Raw genomic sequence first — 13,848 nt, 5'->3', positions numbered from 1 at the left:
GAGTTACCGGTACTTATTCCCATCCCAAATTTTGTTAGTCTCTACTTCAAATAAATTACATAAATAAATAAATGAATGAATAAATGAATGACAAAATTGGAAATAGCAAATTAAATCAGGAAAAGAAAATTGATCAGAAAAGCCAGTTAAGTCAAATAAATTTGGATGAGTTATGAGAATGTTATGAATATTTGAAACATGAGATCATGACAAATGGGAATCCCAAATTGGCAAATCAATGATGTTACTCCATTTTTACTTGTAAAATATCACAAAATACAATCTTGAACGAAACATAACCCATCATACTTTTGCTCAAGATATAGGAAATTTTTGTTTTTGCATTTTGTACTGAAATTGAGTAAAATCTTTCTAGGTAAATTTGAGAAAAGGATTTTAGACAATCACTTACATGTTTGTTACCCTTTGTCTAAATTTAGTGAAATTGAGTCTTGTGGCATTCCAAAATATTTTTTTTAGAGGATCATCAAAACAATTTGTCTACACAGTATACATTGGCATATTTATTACCCTCATAGTTAATAATCAGTACCGTTATTAGAGAGATTTTCCCGTGGTATTTTCCCCCTGAAATCCTCATTATTTATTAGCACAGAGAGTTGTATGTGCTGACTAGAACCATGACAAGGGGCATTTCAAAAATACAATATCAATTACTTTCCTAAAATTTTGTGTCGATTAAGTATTTAAATATTGCCCATTAGCTTGATGTTTTGTTTGAACAAGTATTGCCTAATGAACAAAGTCCATCAACTTTATCGGATTATTGAGAATTTTAATTCATCCGAGAGGGTCAAATGAGAATCCTCACCATCTATCAAGCCTTTTAGTGACAGTCAGCATTATGGGGATACTACTCTGATGCCTGATGTTGTTTGGGCAGGTCAATATTAGTGAGTTCTACCATCTAATTTTGACACGTTTTTATATTTAACACCACTCCCACCAGTAGTCCTGCTCTTAGAAGATAGTAAACAAATAACCCATGCACTGAGAGGCTCTAGTTGAAATTATTGGTCGAGGTGGCAGGAGTAGCACTATTTCTGTCACCGAGGAATCAAACCAACCTTCATTAAAGTTCAGTGAGAGCAGCGCAGACGACTGTACCGCGACCGGGCCGATACCGATAGCACATTGATCTTGATCGATCACACATCTATGACATCATCCACGGTATAGTGCACTGTACCATGGATGACGTCATGGTATAGCATATTTTTCTTATCGGTAACATAGCAATGTTATGCTTGGTCACATGATGCTACATTGACCAATCACTGAACAGGATTTCATTTATAAAAAATATGACCAGTAGTACTGCTCTACGAAGAAAGTAAGCAAATAACCCATGCACTGAGTGGCTCTAGTTGAAATTATGGATTAAGGTGGCAGGAATAGCACTCTTTCTGTCGCAGAGGAATCAAACCAACCTTCATTAAAGTTCAGTGAGAGCAGCGCAGACGACTGTACCGTGACTGCGGCCGGGCCGATACTAATAGCACGTTGTTCTTGATCGATCACATATGTCATTCATGACGTGATGGTATAGCATATTTTTCTTATCAGTAATATCAAAGCAATGTTTATGTCTGGTCACATGATGCTATATGTTGAACAATCACTGAACAGGATTTCATTAATTAAAAATATAATATAAAATAATAAAAAAGATCACCGAGTTGTAGGAAACTCTTCTAGATTAATAGTTTGTTATATATACATTAAAAGGACAAAAGTCTGGAAGCTGTGGGGGGGGGGGGGAACAATCCCTGAAATGCACCTTTGCAATGGCCCTTGCTAGTTATCAGCAGTAGATATGAACTCATATATAACTTGGCATACAACATCTTGTGCTTTAGATGAACTTAAATAAATAATACCCTTTGATATCATATGTTATTCCAAGTTTTATTCAATAATAATAATAACAGTGACAATAATAAATATGATAATAATGATAATAATAATGATGATGAAGTTAATAACAATGATAATATGAAATAATAATAATATATTTCCGAATTCTACGCAATCGTACATTTTCAATTGTTGTAAATCCATTTACTTTCTTATATTATTCCACGATGTAAAAACGATATATATATCCATGTTTTCATCTGACTACGCCATTGGAAATTTACTACTGTGTATCATCTATTTGTGTATTATATTTTATATTGTATTTTGTTCATGTGCTCTACGTAATGCCGACAAACTGAATTTCCAAATGGACCAATTAAATTAATCTGAATCTGAATCTGAATCTGAATTAAATCAATGTGTTTAGAGTCAAAAGGGCATACAACTCTTGTGCTGCAGATACAGAGTAATGATGAACTTAGATCAGTGTGTTGAGAGTCAAAAGGGCATACAACTCTTGTGCTGCAGATACAGAGTAATGATGAACTTAGATCAGTGTGTTGAGAGTCAAAAGGGCATACAACTCTTGTGCTTTAGATACAGAGTAATGATGAACTTAGATCAGTGTGTTGAGAGTCAAAAGGGCATACAACTCTTGTGCTGCAGATACAGAGTAATGATGAACTTAGATCAGTGTGTTGAGAGTCAAAAGGGCATACAACTCTTGTGCTGCAGATACAGAGTAATGATGAACTTAGATCAGTGTGTTGAGAGTCAAAAGGGCATACAACTCTTGTGCTGCAGATACAGAGTAATGATGAACTTAGATCAATGTGTTGAGAGTCAAAAGGGCATACAACTCTTGTGCTTAAGATACAGATTAATGATGAACTTAGATCAATGTGTTGAGAGTCTAAAGGGCGTACAACTCTTGTGCTTTAGATACAGAGTAATGATGAACTTAGATCAGTGTGTTGAGAGTCAAAAGGGCATACAACTCTTGTGCTGCAGATACAGAGTAATGATGAACTTAGATCAGTGTGTTGAGAGTCAAAAGGGCATACAACTCTTGTGCTGCAGATACAGAGTAATGATGAACTTAGATCAGTGTGTTGAGAGTCAAAAGGGCATACAACTCTTGTGCTGCAGATACAGAGTAATGATGAACTTAGATCAGTGTGTTGAGAGTCAAAAGGGCGTACAACTCTTGTGCTGCAGATACAGAGTAATGATGAACTTAGATCAATGTGTTGAGAGTCAAAAGGGCATACAACTCTTGTGCTTTAGATACAGAGTAATGATGAACTTAGATCAATGTGTTGAGAGTCAAAAGGGCATACAACTCTTGTGCTTTAGATACAGAGTAGAGATGAACTTAGATCAATGTGTTGAGAGTCAAAAGGGCATACAACTCTTGTGCTTTAGATACAGATTAATGCATTTTTGCAGGACACCTCACTCACCTTTTCGCTCAAGGGACTGTTTTTGTATGATCTGTATTATCAGGCTACCTGTTGAACATTTTAAACTGAAGGCCCTTGTGCACCGGACTCAGGGCCCTGTTTCATAAAAAAAAAGTGTTATCAATGACAAGTTAAGATAACTATTATAAGCTACTGAAATCGTGGCATTTGATTGGCTTAGAGCAAATGTGTCATAGAAATGTAACATCTGTTAGTGATGACAAGTTTTATGACACAGTGCCCAGATTAGTGTCATCCCTGCATCTGGCTCTCAGGATACAATTGTTTACTTCATATTTGAGAGGGAAAGAAAGCCCTTATGGAAGGTTGGCGGCTAGATTTGAAATGGAAAACTAATCTTACAAACAGACCAATGAGAGTTTGTGAGAAAAGGGGAAAATAGAATATTGATTTGTGAAAGTGAAAAATCACTATTGAATTCACAGCGGGGAATATTCGCTTGCCAATCTGGTCATTAGTTTGTGATGTCAAGGAGGAAGATGCCAGGCAAAAAGGCAAACTAACCCCGAACCAGTGCTCAACCCGAAGGATAATAAGAGTTGTAGAGACTATATTAGAGAAGCACAATGCGTGCAAGTGCACTGATCATGAAAGCCAATAATTTGAGTCGGCTAAAATTAAGCCATGCCCATTAAGTCCACTCATGAGGATGACATCATATCTCATATTAATTAACCTGAATGAATATCCCTATTTCATCCTTCATGACAGTAATTACAAGCCTCTTAGGCATGTCAGAGTGATATAATACTGGTATTACAGAGCCTGGAGCTGTTTGCTTTTGGTAATAAATTGGGATTGAGCGAAAGCCTATCACTTTGGCTCTAATTAAGAGGGGAATAGTATTTAACACATTATTAAAAAAGATGAGTTCCTGTTCATTGAAATCAACTATTGATTAACCTTAACTGCAATTTTTTAAACATAATTTGCTGTAATTTATTCCAATAAACTGGTTGATGTAATATGACTGAAAAATCCATTAGACTCATTAGAAGATAATCATAATGCTACTTCATTCATTAAACACCAAAAACATTTCTTCTGGCTTTTAAAGATGATGTTGATTTTTGATGAAGAATTTGATTTCATGATGTAACCATGTGACTGCCCAGTACTCAACTTTATCTTTAAACTATTCTACCTTTCATAATCAGCATTTGTGGCTTTTGATTGAAAGCTCATTATGTACATAAAATGGAGTCATCCCACTGCCTTGAAAATCTCATATAATTTCGAAGAATCCCCTAGGGATAATGCAGCATGAATCATAACCCAATGCGAGCATAAATCGTCTTTGACGGACTGCGGTGGTCAGTCCGTGAGCAGTGGCAGTCATCTAAATCAAATTATTGAGAGGTTTAGTATTGAGGTCGTGACTAATTGATAGCATGCAACAGGAATGAGTAAGCCAAGACAGATCCGAGGGTGGATGGGTGGATAGTTCCGGCTAGCTCTTCAAAGAATGAGTATCTTGAACCGTTTTTAGAGATATTCCATGTGCTACAATACACATTTAAAAAATGTTTAGTAAAAAAAATTTGCCTAACATAAGAATAATTGTGTGGATCATACACATCAATCTTTGCTTGATTTGTAAAGCGAAATATGATTGTGATTACCGGTAGGAAAAATGTAACCTAAATTGATTGCTCTCATATTGGAGAATATTTTACCCATTATTTTGAAGGGTAGCAAAATGGCCCGGGGCAGGGACATGTAGTGTTCAGGTCTCACCTCTTCCATAAATTTCCTAGAACAATTGATTAATGAAGCCTCTAATGTTCAGGCCTACGTACGTGTCTGTAGTTAGGGTTTGTAAATTCCCGTTTTGGTGATGTAAAAAGAGGATAAAAGTGTCTTGTTATGAGCATATTCAGATATTTTTTTCATAGGTTTTCAGTGCTTTGATTCAGTTCAATTCCATAATGGTTTTGTTTAACATAGATGAGAAAATACATTATTCAAACGTTACGGACAACTTTGTATATGCAGTAGCTTTGCAGATGATGAGCCCTGGAAAGATAGTACCGGTATGTAGGTTTAAAATTATAATTTGTATGTGCATCTAAGAAAGATATGCTGATATTCAGCCAAAAAGTGTGACAGTCAACAATTCAGAAATTCAAGATTTGCTTGAGGTTTGAGTATAGAGCCCAGATAGTTCTCACATATGCAAAGATAAATGCTTGAGAGAAAAATATGGTTGAACATGCCTTATTAGGAAAGATGGAAGATCAAGTTTCCTGTGTCAATAGGATAGAAAGAACAGCCTCTTTTACTGGGGTGGTTTGCTGTCATAGAGTAAACATTTATTGTACTTGTAAAAAGTGCTCATGTGGTGTTTTAAGCAAGAACATCCAAGCATGAATAACATCCCTCAAAGGGACACACCTTAAAAATACACCCCTTAAAAATACACCCACGATTGATTGAAATAAAGGTTTGGCTGAACTAACAGTATTCTTGGATTACTTGTTCAGGTTTCTTGTGGTTTCTTCTTCTTGAGTACCTTCTGTGAGACTTTTGAAGAGTATTTGTTTTCCTAGCTGTCACAAATCACAGTTTAGGAGAATAAATGTCGAAACATGTCAAGGTTTGTGTGTGTGTGTGTGTGGGGGGGGGGGGAGCTTACTGCGGCTACACATGTTTCTGCTGTTTCTGCTACTCCATCCTGTCAAAGTGCAAGAGAGTGAAAGATATCATCTGCAGAGAACCAGGATGGCATCGAATAAGAGCACTGTACATAGAATTAACATCACTCTGGCTTTCAAAGTATGAATTGTATGAATTGTATGGAGAACTTTCCATTTGCCAAGAGCTAGAAGGGCATTAAAGGTAAAGACCAGTATTGGAAACGCCCCAATTTCAAAAAATGAAATGGAAGCTCTCATTACCAACCATGTGAAAGAATATGTTTTGACTAATACATGATGATACAAAATTTGCCGGGAAACTGCCTACTAATTCATATATTTGGTAAATTTGTTTCTCTCATGGTCTGTGAGAGATATAGGGTAGTCCCATATACATCTTTCTGTGTATAGTGCTTGTAACTTTACGAAGAATGGGCCAAATTTCTTATCATTATGATGATTCCAGAACCTTGCAGATGCTAGATGCTAGATGATCAACCTTTTCTGATCAATTCCACAACGTTTCTTTCACAATGCAATCGCATGACCATAACTGGTCTTTACCTTTAACTCATAGCACTTTACTTCTGACACCCAATAGATTTTTTTTATTAATTAATTATATGAAGAATATTTTGTCTGCCGAGAGCCAGAAAATATATAAACAAATACTATTTAACATAGAGTGAACATCCTGCTAGCTTTCAGCAGATTAATTATCTCTGTTGAGTGAAAGAAGGATGTCAAGTATTACACTTTAACACTAATTATAAACACCCTTCTTGCTATCAACAGACAGTTGATTCCACATGGTTGCCTCTCTTCTTCAGGAGGCTAGTCAAGTGTTAAATTAAATTAATTCTCACATCATGGAATCACTATGCCCATGCCAAGTTTCAGTTGGCTTACTTGTTGCTCTTTGAATTATGTGATTCCTGCAAATAAACAACATCTTTTATTATTTCCCTTAAAACTTTAGAAAATGATATTTACATGCCCCAGAAATGATGGTATGTGATTTACTTTATCTGAAATGTTGAGAATGTAGTCTGTTTAGAGCCAGAGAAGGATGTTAACTCTGTATTATAATATATGATTGTAATTTGTTAACGCCCTCCTGGCTTCAAAGAGACATTGTGTCATTTTTTATTTATTATTTTTTTTTTTGGGGGGGGGGGGATGGGGAGAAGAATGTTTCAGGTGCTCTTCATGTTCAAGGTTAATGTGATTGATGACTTGAATGATTGACTTATATTGATAGTCATTTAGCTGTACGTGATATCACTGAAATTACACAGCACTCAATTGTGACCTTCCAGGCAGCCGAAAACTGTATCAGAAAGATAATATTGTTTTGTCTGCTGTGTCGAGCCAGAGGAGGGCAAGCTCAAAAACATAAATACCCTCTCTCTCTCAACAGATGATGTATTTCATCATTTATATTATCAGACTTTATTGCCAGAGATAAAGTTTTGTAGCAGGATCGTGTTGAAGACAAGGGCATGAGATCACAAAACTGAATCATCCATAAAAAATAACTACCCACCAGTATTATTTTGACCAATATCATATGATTTACTTTTATTGTTTATGGAAGGCGCAATACAAAGTAACCTTGCCCTAATAGTTCCTCTCACCTTCAAATGCATCCATGGTCTTGCTCGTCCCTTCCTATCTGACCTCAAAACTATCAGGCATCCATCCAGGTACTCCTTTCACAATCATTGTTGAAGGTTGATAAAAAAACTGCGTAATTTTTGTATTCAATGTTACTTGTCATATTCCTTCTACTGTACTTACCCTCTAACATGCAGACAATCCTGAAAAAATTCTCAAATCACAAAGATATTTTTGGTTTTCTTTAAAGGCGTCACACTCGCCTTTTAACAGTAAATTCTCCCAACTATTTTTGACTTTTCCCAACCGTTTTTCCGTAAAAATAAGACATAAGAAAGGCTTTAAAAAATCTTTCAACACTTGATTGTCTGGCATGGTATATAGAGCCTATTCATTACTTTGTGGCGATTTACATTCACCTAAAATATAATTAAATTGTAATGATATAGTTAGGAGAATAAAGAAACAGATCAAATCAGTTTTTCCCAATTTTTGTCATTAATAATGGTTTGTTTTCACTCAAAACTTTCAGATTATCTTTAATTGTACATCTAGCATTGAAGTCACTACCTTAACACCATTTTCTCTCACCTGAACAATGTTACCAAGTCCCTTTTAGGCATCACACTGGACTATTCGTCACCCAAGATGCTACCCACACTTGGTGACACAGCTTTCACAACTGCTGCTCCCAAAATGTGGAATAACCTACCCAGATTTCTTCGCAACCAGCGATCTCTCAATACCATAACAAAATATCACAAAACTTACCTCTTACGTAATTACATAATTGTAAAGCGCATTTGAACATGTATATGAAAATGTATTATATAATTACATTATCATTATGTAAGATGAAATAATAATTCAATTTATTGAGAGCCAGAAAGGCATTAAATCTTGATATGCCACACAAATAATATCCCCAGTGCCAAATTGTATTTATCTTACGCGCATGTAATAGAGTACCGAAGCTGTGACGTCAAACAAATCTATTTTTAGAATTTCTCAATTTTTTCTTCATTTTCCGAAAGAGCATCAAAAATAATGTCCAAATGTCGAAAACCAAATGAATATATTAAGTATTGGCTGAGATATGACCAACTGAATGAATACCGTATATGTCCTATGGGAACTCAGTGTTATGTGCTCTGGCTCCTAATGGTTAGGAGCCAGAGCATATAACACTGAGCTCCTATAGGAAATATATTCATTCAGTTGGTCATATCTCAGCCAATACTTAATATATTCATTTGGTTTTCGACATTTGGACATTATTTTTGATGCTCTTTCGGAAAATGAAGAAAAAATGAAGAAATTCTAAAAATAGATTTTTGATGACGTCACACTTCACCACTCTATACGCCCCTTTTTTAAATGATTCAAACCTTTATAGTCACCTATATAATTCATGTGCTGAGAGAGAGAAAGGGTATGATTATGTTTCACAGTTTTTGTGTTGTGTTTTATAGATTTTTTTGGCAACATTTGCTCCTTGCTTTGTTTCATCAAAGATATAGGGTTATGGTTGCTGTTGGGTTTTGTGTAGGTCTAGGGTGAAAGTTACGTTAAATGTTTGTCCGGGGTCAACCTTAGAAATACAGGTAATCTTGGAAATCGACAGTGCATGTGTTATTAAAAGCCATTACAAATATGTGTTGTCATCAATGTTCAATAGGTTTTTGTGTTTGTTTATCTTTATTTGCTTTATTCTAATACTGTTTATCATTTCTTTTTGTATCTTCCAGACCAAGACATTGCCAAGCCAGAGAGCCCTAAGAAAAACCATACTCGATGTTTACAGACTGACAGATCAAAAATAGTGGTCTTTACAGTCCTTATATCCTTCCTTCTCATCATATATGATGGATTGCAGGTAAGAGTTCAGATCAATAATGTTTCAAGCGTTATGCTTCACTCAGATGTGATAGACTAACATGTGTTACCTGTCTACAAAATATTTCTGTTGTAAAAATATGAAAATTAGCATATTGTTTGCCAAAAAAAGTCTAGATTTCAACACATATATTGAATGATATGTGTAGAAACTTTGCATTTACTGTGCGCAGATGCAATGTATGCACATTCTCCACTCCCGGGGGATCATTGGAAACATTAAGCCAGATGCCATTTTACCAAGTAATCTACAATAACTTTCGCATCCTACTGGGTACCCATTTAACACCTGGATGGAAATAATTTATGTAGATATAGAAAGCCTTGCCTGATGATGTGTCATGCAGGGGATTGAATTTATGTATGTCGCATCCCCGTTCAAGTGCTTAAACCACTCGACTCCAATGTTTCTATCATGTCCATAGTGCTGCTGGTAACACTTCAATACATCCAATCTCATATATGCATCTCAGTGCTAAAAGCCCCGTTCACATACGATGCAGCAAATGCCGTGGTTCTTTTTTTAATGACAATATAAATTGTGGTATGCTTCACATCCCTGTATCTTATAACACAAAGCCAAGTAAGTACGCGTTGGACCTTTGTTTGAAAGCGCAGTTGCCATTGATTTACATGTAATCTAAACATTTTGCTTGCCATGGTTGACCATGTCATATCTGAACGAAGCTTTAGGGTCATGGTACTTTACTCTAGATTGGAAGAATGGGACATACTAATCAACAGCCATGATCATGCATTCTTTGTAAGTATGTTCTACCCTGGGAGGGAGGGAGGGAGGGAGAGAGGGAGAGAGATGTCATCGGCTCAGAGCTAGACGAGCGTTGACTCCTATCATAAACACAGGTTGAATGCCCTTCTTGCTCTCACTAGATGATGTGTTGCCCGATGCGAAAGAGTTGCTGAAGGGCGAACTAATGCAGGGGTTAAACATGATGAAGCTGATTTGGGTTTAACGGGAGAAATGAATTACCTTTTACATCAGGTATATTTAGAGAACAAACATAAATGCATATTGTGAGTTCAACGACAGCTCATATGCAGCAGTAAAGCCAACCAAAATAGACACGTTATAAAATTAGCTCCTCCAAAATGTCAGTTTTAACATATTTTGTGAGGGAGGAATTTATATTAACTACCAATCCAAGTATGCAAACTGGTAATGTAATGTAATTTCAACAAGCCACATTACTTAATCCTATTGTTTTAGAAAAAATAGAGAAAATTTGATTAATGCTTGTGCTTGTTACAGTCATCAAAATAGAAACAATTATATTTGTGGTAAGGAAGTGGAGCATATAATGTGTACTACATATTTTCAAACCAAAACAGACCAGCCCGGATAATTATACAGGTAGTTTTGTTGAGGTTTGATTTTCTACCAATGTGCATACACCGTCATATGGTCAAGTTCAATGTACTTTATTCATTGTGTCTACCCCCAAAATGACAAGCATAACACTTTGACAAAAAATTCTATATTTCAAAGGTTGGTTTGAGACCATAGTTTGGCGAATTTGACACCATTCAAGTGTTTTAATACCTAATAACAGGTGTTAAATCACCAGGATTAGCATTCAGTTTTTTGACCATCAGGCCTAATGTTATGCTCTGCATTTTTCACACATCCCCACATATGTGGTAAAGTCATTGCCAGCTAGTATCTTAAATTTCCCTCACCCAAATACTGTCTGAGAGACTAGGGGTAATTCTTGATGGGATCACAGGTTTACTGTGTGCGAGAGTTGTACACCCATTACTGGTATTTATTATTATCAAGTCTGGTGTCAGCAAATTATAGCCTTCTGCACATGGAAACTTACACCCATCTCCCTTTAAGGTAAGGGGATTGCATACAGTCTCAACTCGAGTGCAGATACACCTTCCTCTTTGTATCAATCCATGCTTAATGAATAAAAATAATAAATGTCACATATAAATCTACCATTAATTGCATGAAAAGGCCGGTAGAATTTTTTTGAGTTAACAAAATTATTTTTTAGGACAGTATAGATGATGGTATCATAAAGTAGTTAACAAATTAAACATTTTCTTGTTCTCCTGCAGGCTGCGTACGGAGGATACATCTTTGAATATGCTGTCAAGAACATCGCTATTAATCTCTCGGCGACAGATGGAGCCTATCTAACATCTGTCTACTGGGGGAGCTTTGCACTCGGAAGATTAATATCCATCCCAATATCCACTTTCTGCTCACTGTCTGTCATGTTAATGGTTAATCTGGTGAGTAGTCATTTCCACATTTTTAAAACATTTAGATGCAATTTAAAAAAATGAATTAATTTTAAATCCTATTTAACCTTTCAATGAATTCCAGAAAAGCAAGTTATCATCTTTCTTTCATTGAGTGATCTGCAGCAGAGTTTTCAACCTAAGGAGGAGTAGATCTAAACCTGTATATGGTACCATTAAAAGTATGCAAACTAAATATGAGTATTTCTATAACCCTATATATGGCCTTAAAAATATGATTAAGTGAAGAGATCTAAACCTGCATATAAGGAGACTTTACACTGCTATTGGTTGTGGTGCCCATTAGGCCAGAAATTCTCACTCAGAGAGCCCTTATGTAATTATGATTCCAAATGATGTGAAAGAACTCCTCTGAAATTATGTGACATTTGTGAAAGGCATCTTCTGTGAATTGAAGATTGTGAAACATTAGTTCTTACCACAACCTTTTTGAGTAGGGCATAGCTCCAATGTACGGTGCTGTTTGAATGTCATGTATATTTGCTAATGTGAAAGAAATGGGAAAATGACAGCGTAATTCTCTTGGGAATATATCATCAGAAAAGCTATTTACTTTGAATCTTCAGATTCTGACATGAATTCTAAAAAGTAGCAGAAAATAGAAGGCAATTTAGATGATGGTAGGCTTATAGATCTTTCCTGTTTGCACCTTGTGACTTTTGTGCGTGTCTTATTTTTTGTGCTGGATAAAAAAGAATCACACCTGTATAGATTAGAGGAATTGTATCTATCAAATAAGTATTCTTTGAAGTAGTCAACTTGGAGTCTTGGACTTTTAACAGTTTTTGCACATTATGCTTAATTACAATTCACCTTGTCTTGAGTGCAGGGCTCAAATTAATTTTTTGTCCACGGGGGCTCTTCCCCCCCAAAAAGAGCCCCCGCGAGCCTTCTCACGGGGGCTCTTTTAGTACTGACGGGGGCTCTTTTTAATACAAATATCCATTGAATTGGTACCTTTGATACTCTTCAATTATTTGCTATTTCATCATTATCATTTCAATCAGCATTTTCCCTCTTACAAATTTACTAGCTACATAGCTGTTACTGGCCTGTGTATATAATATAAACGCATACAACACTGATCTTTATGATGTCTTTAACGTGACATATCTTCTTCTCCCCTTGCAAACGAGAAAGAAAACAAGGTCATTAAAAGGGATTAAGCGACAAATAATGATTGTGATTCAAATTGATGCGAATATTTGTTTGAATAAGCACTGCTATTCACCCGAATCTTCTTTGTAAAAACAACTTTTACAAATCTCAGCCATGCTTACTGAGTTGAGACGTTCCATTCAATGTAAAATACTCATTAAAGAATACACTTCTCCTAATCTGAAAGTGATCTTACAACACAGTGGCAGATTTGCATGGCTGGGATTTGTAAAAGTCGTTTTTAGGGGAGGGGGTTATGCGTGTTACCAAAATGTCCGGTAAAGGGGTACTTTTCGTGCGACAAAGTCCGGCCCGAGAATTGTAAAAAAAGGGGTGTTTTAACTTTTCACCCGGAGATTTCTTTAAAAAGGGGTGTTTTTTCTTTTTTTCTCTCATCTCTTTGGTCTCCTGAGAAATTATTCCGAATTTAGGTGGGTACATTGAGCATTTTTCATGAATAAGGGGGTCTCCAAGGCAGGAAAACCCCTCGAAAACCCCTCGAAAAGCCCGCGAAAAGCCCGCGAAAGGGGGGTTCGGAAATGTTGGCAGTCCTCAGATAGGGGGTGCTTTCAAAAAGAGGGAACAAGCATAATGCGTACCCTAAATAACACTGAGTGGGGGGCCGGGGTTTCTGCCCTTGCTCGATCGCCTCCAGCTCCAGCAGACATGGCGCGGCAGCGTGCACACGTACCGTTACTAATGGTGCAGTAGGCCTATAACCACTGCTGACGGCGGCACTGCACTGCGAGCTGAATCGGTAATAATAGGCCTACTCATAGAACGGGAAATCTTGCACGCTAATCTAAGTTCTATTTCATTGGTTTAAGGTTTGAAAATTGAAACTCAATATTGTGTTAAAGTTATAACAGAAAAGATAATCTTTA

At 36.3% G+C, this 13,848-nt stretch overlaps 1 protein-coding gene across 2 annotated transcripts in view; it reads left to right on the top strand.

The window, feature by feature from the left end:
- LOC100888148 (major facilitator superfamily domain-containing protein 4A) overlaps positions 1-13,848 on the top strand; it is a 92,826-nt gene that overhangs the window by 38,891 nt on the left and 40,087 nt on the right. For both annotated transcript variants that reach the window (XM_030972813.1, XM_030972814.1), the window contains exons 5-6: positions 9,367-9,494; positions 11,600-11,776. In XM_030972813.1, coding sequence (XP_030828673.1) covers positions 9,367-9,494; positions 11,600-11,776 — 305 coding nt within the window. The remainder of the gene's footprint in view (positions 1-9,366; positions 9,495-11,599; positions 11,777-13,848) is intronic.

The sequence above is a fragment of the Strongylocentrotus purpuratus genome, unplaced genomic scaffold (genome assembly GCF_000002235.5).
Source record: "Strongylocentrotus purpuratus isolate Spur 01 unplaced genomic scaffold, Spur_5.0 spur5_scaffold_6, whole genome shotgun sequence".
NCBI lineage: Eukaryota > Metazoa > Echinodermata > Echinoidea > Camarodonta > Strongylocentrotidae > Strongylocentrotus > Strongylocentrotus purpuratus.
This window is presented reverse-complemented; position numbering and strand designations above follow the sequence as displayed.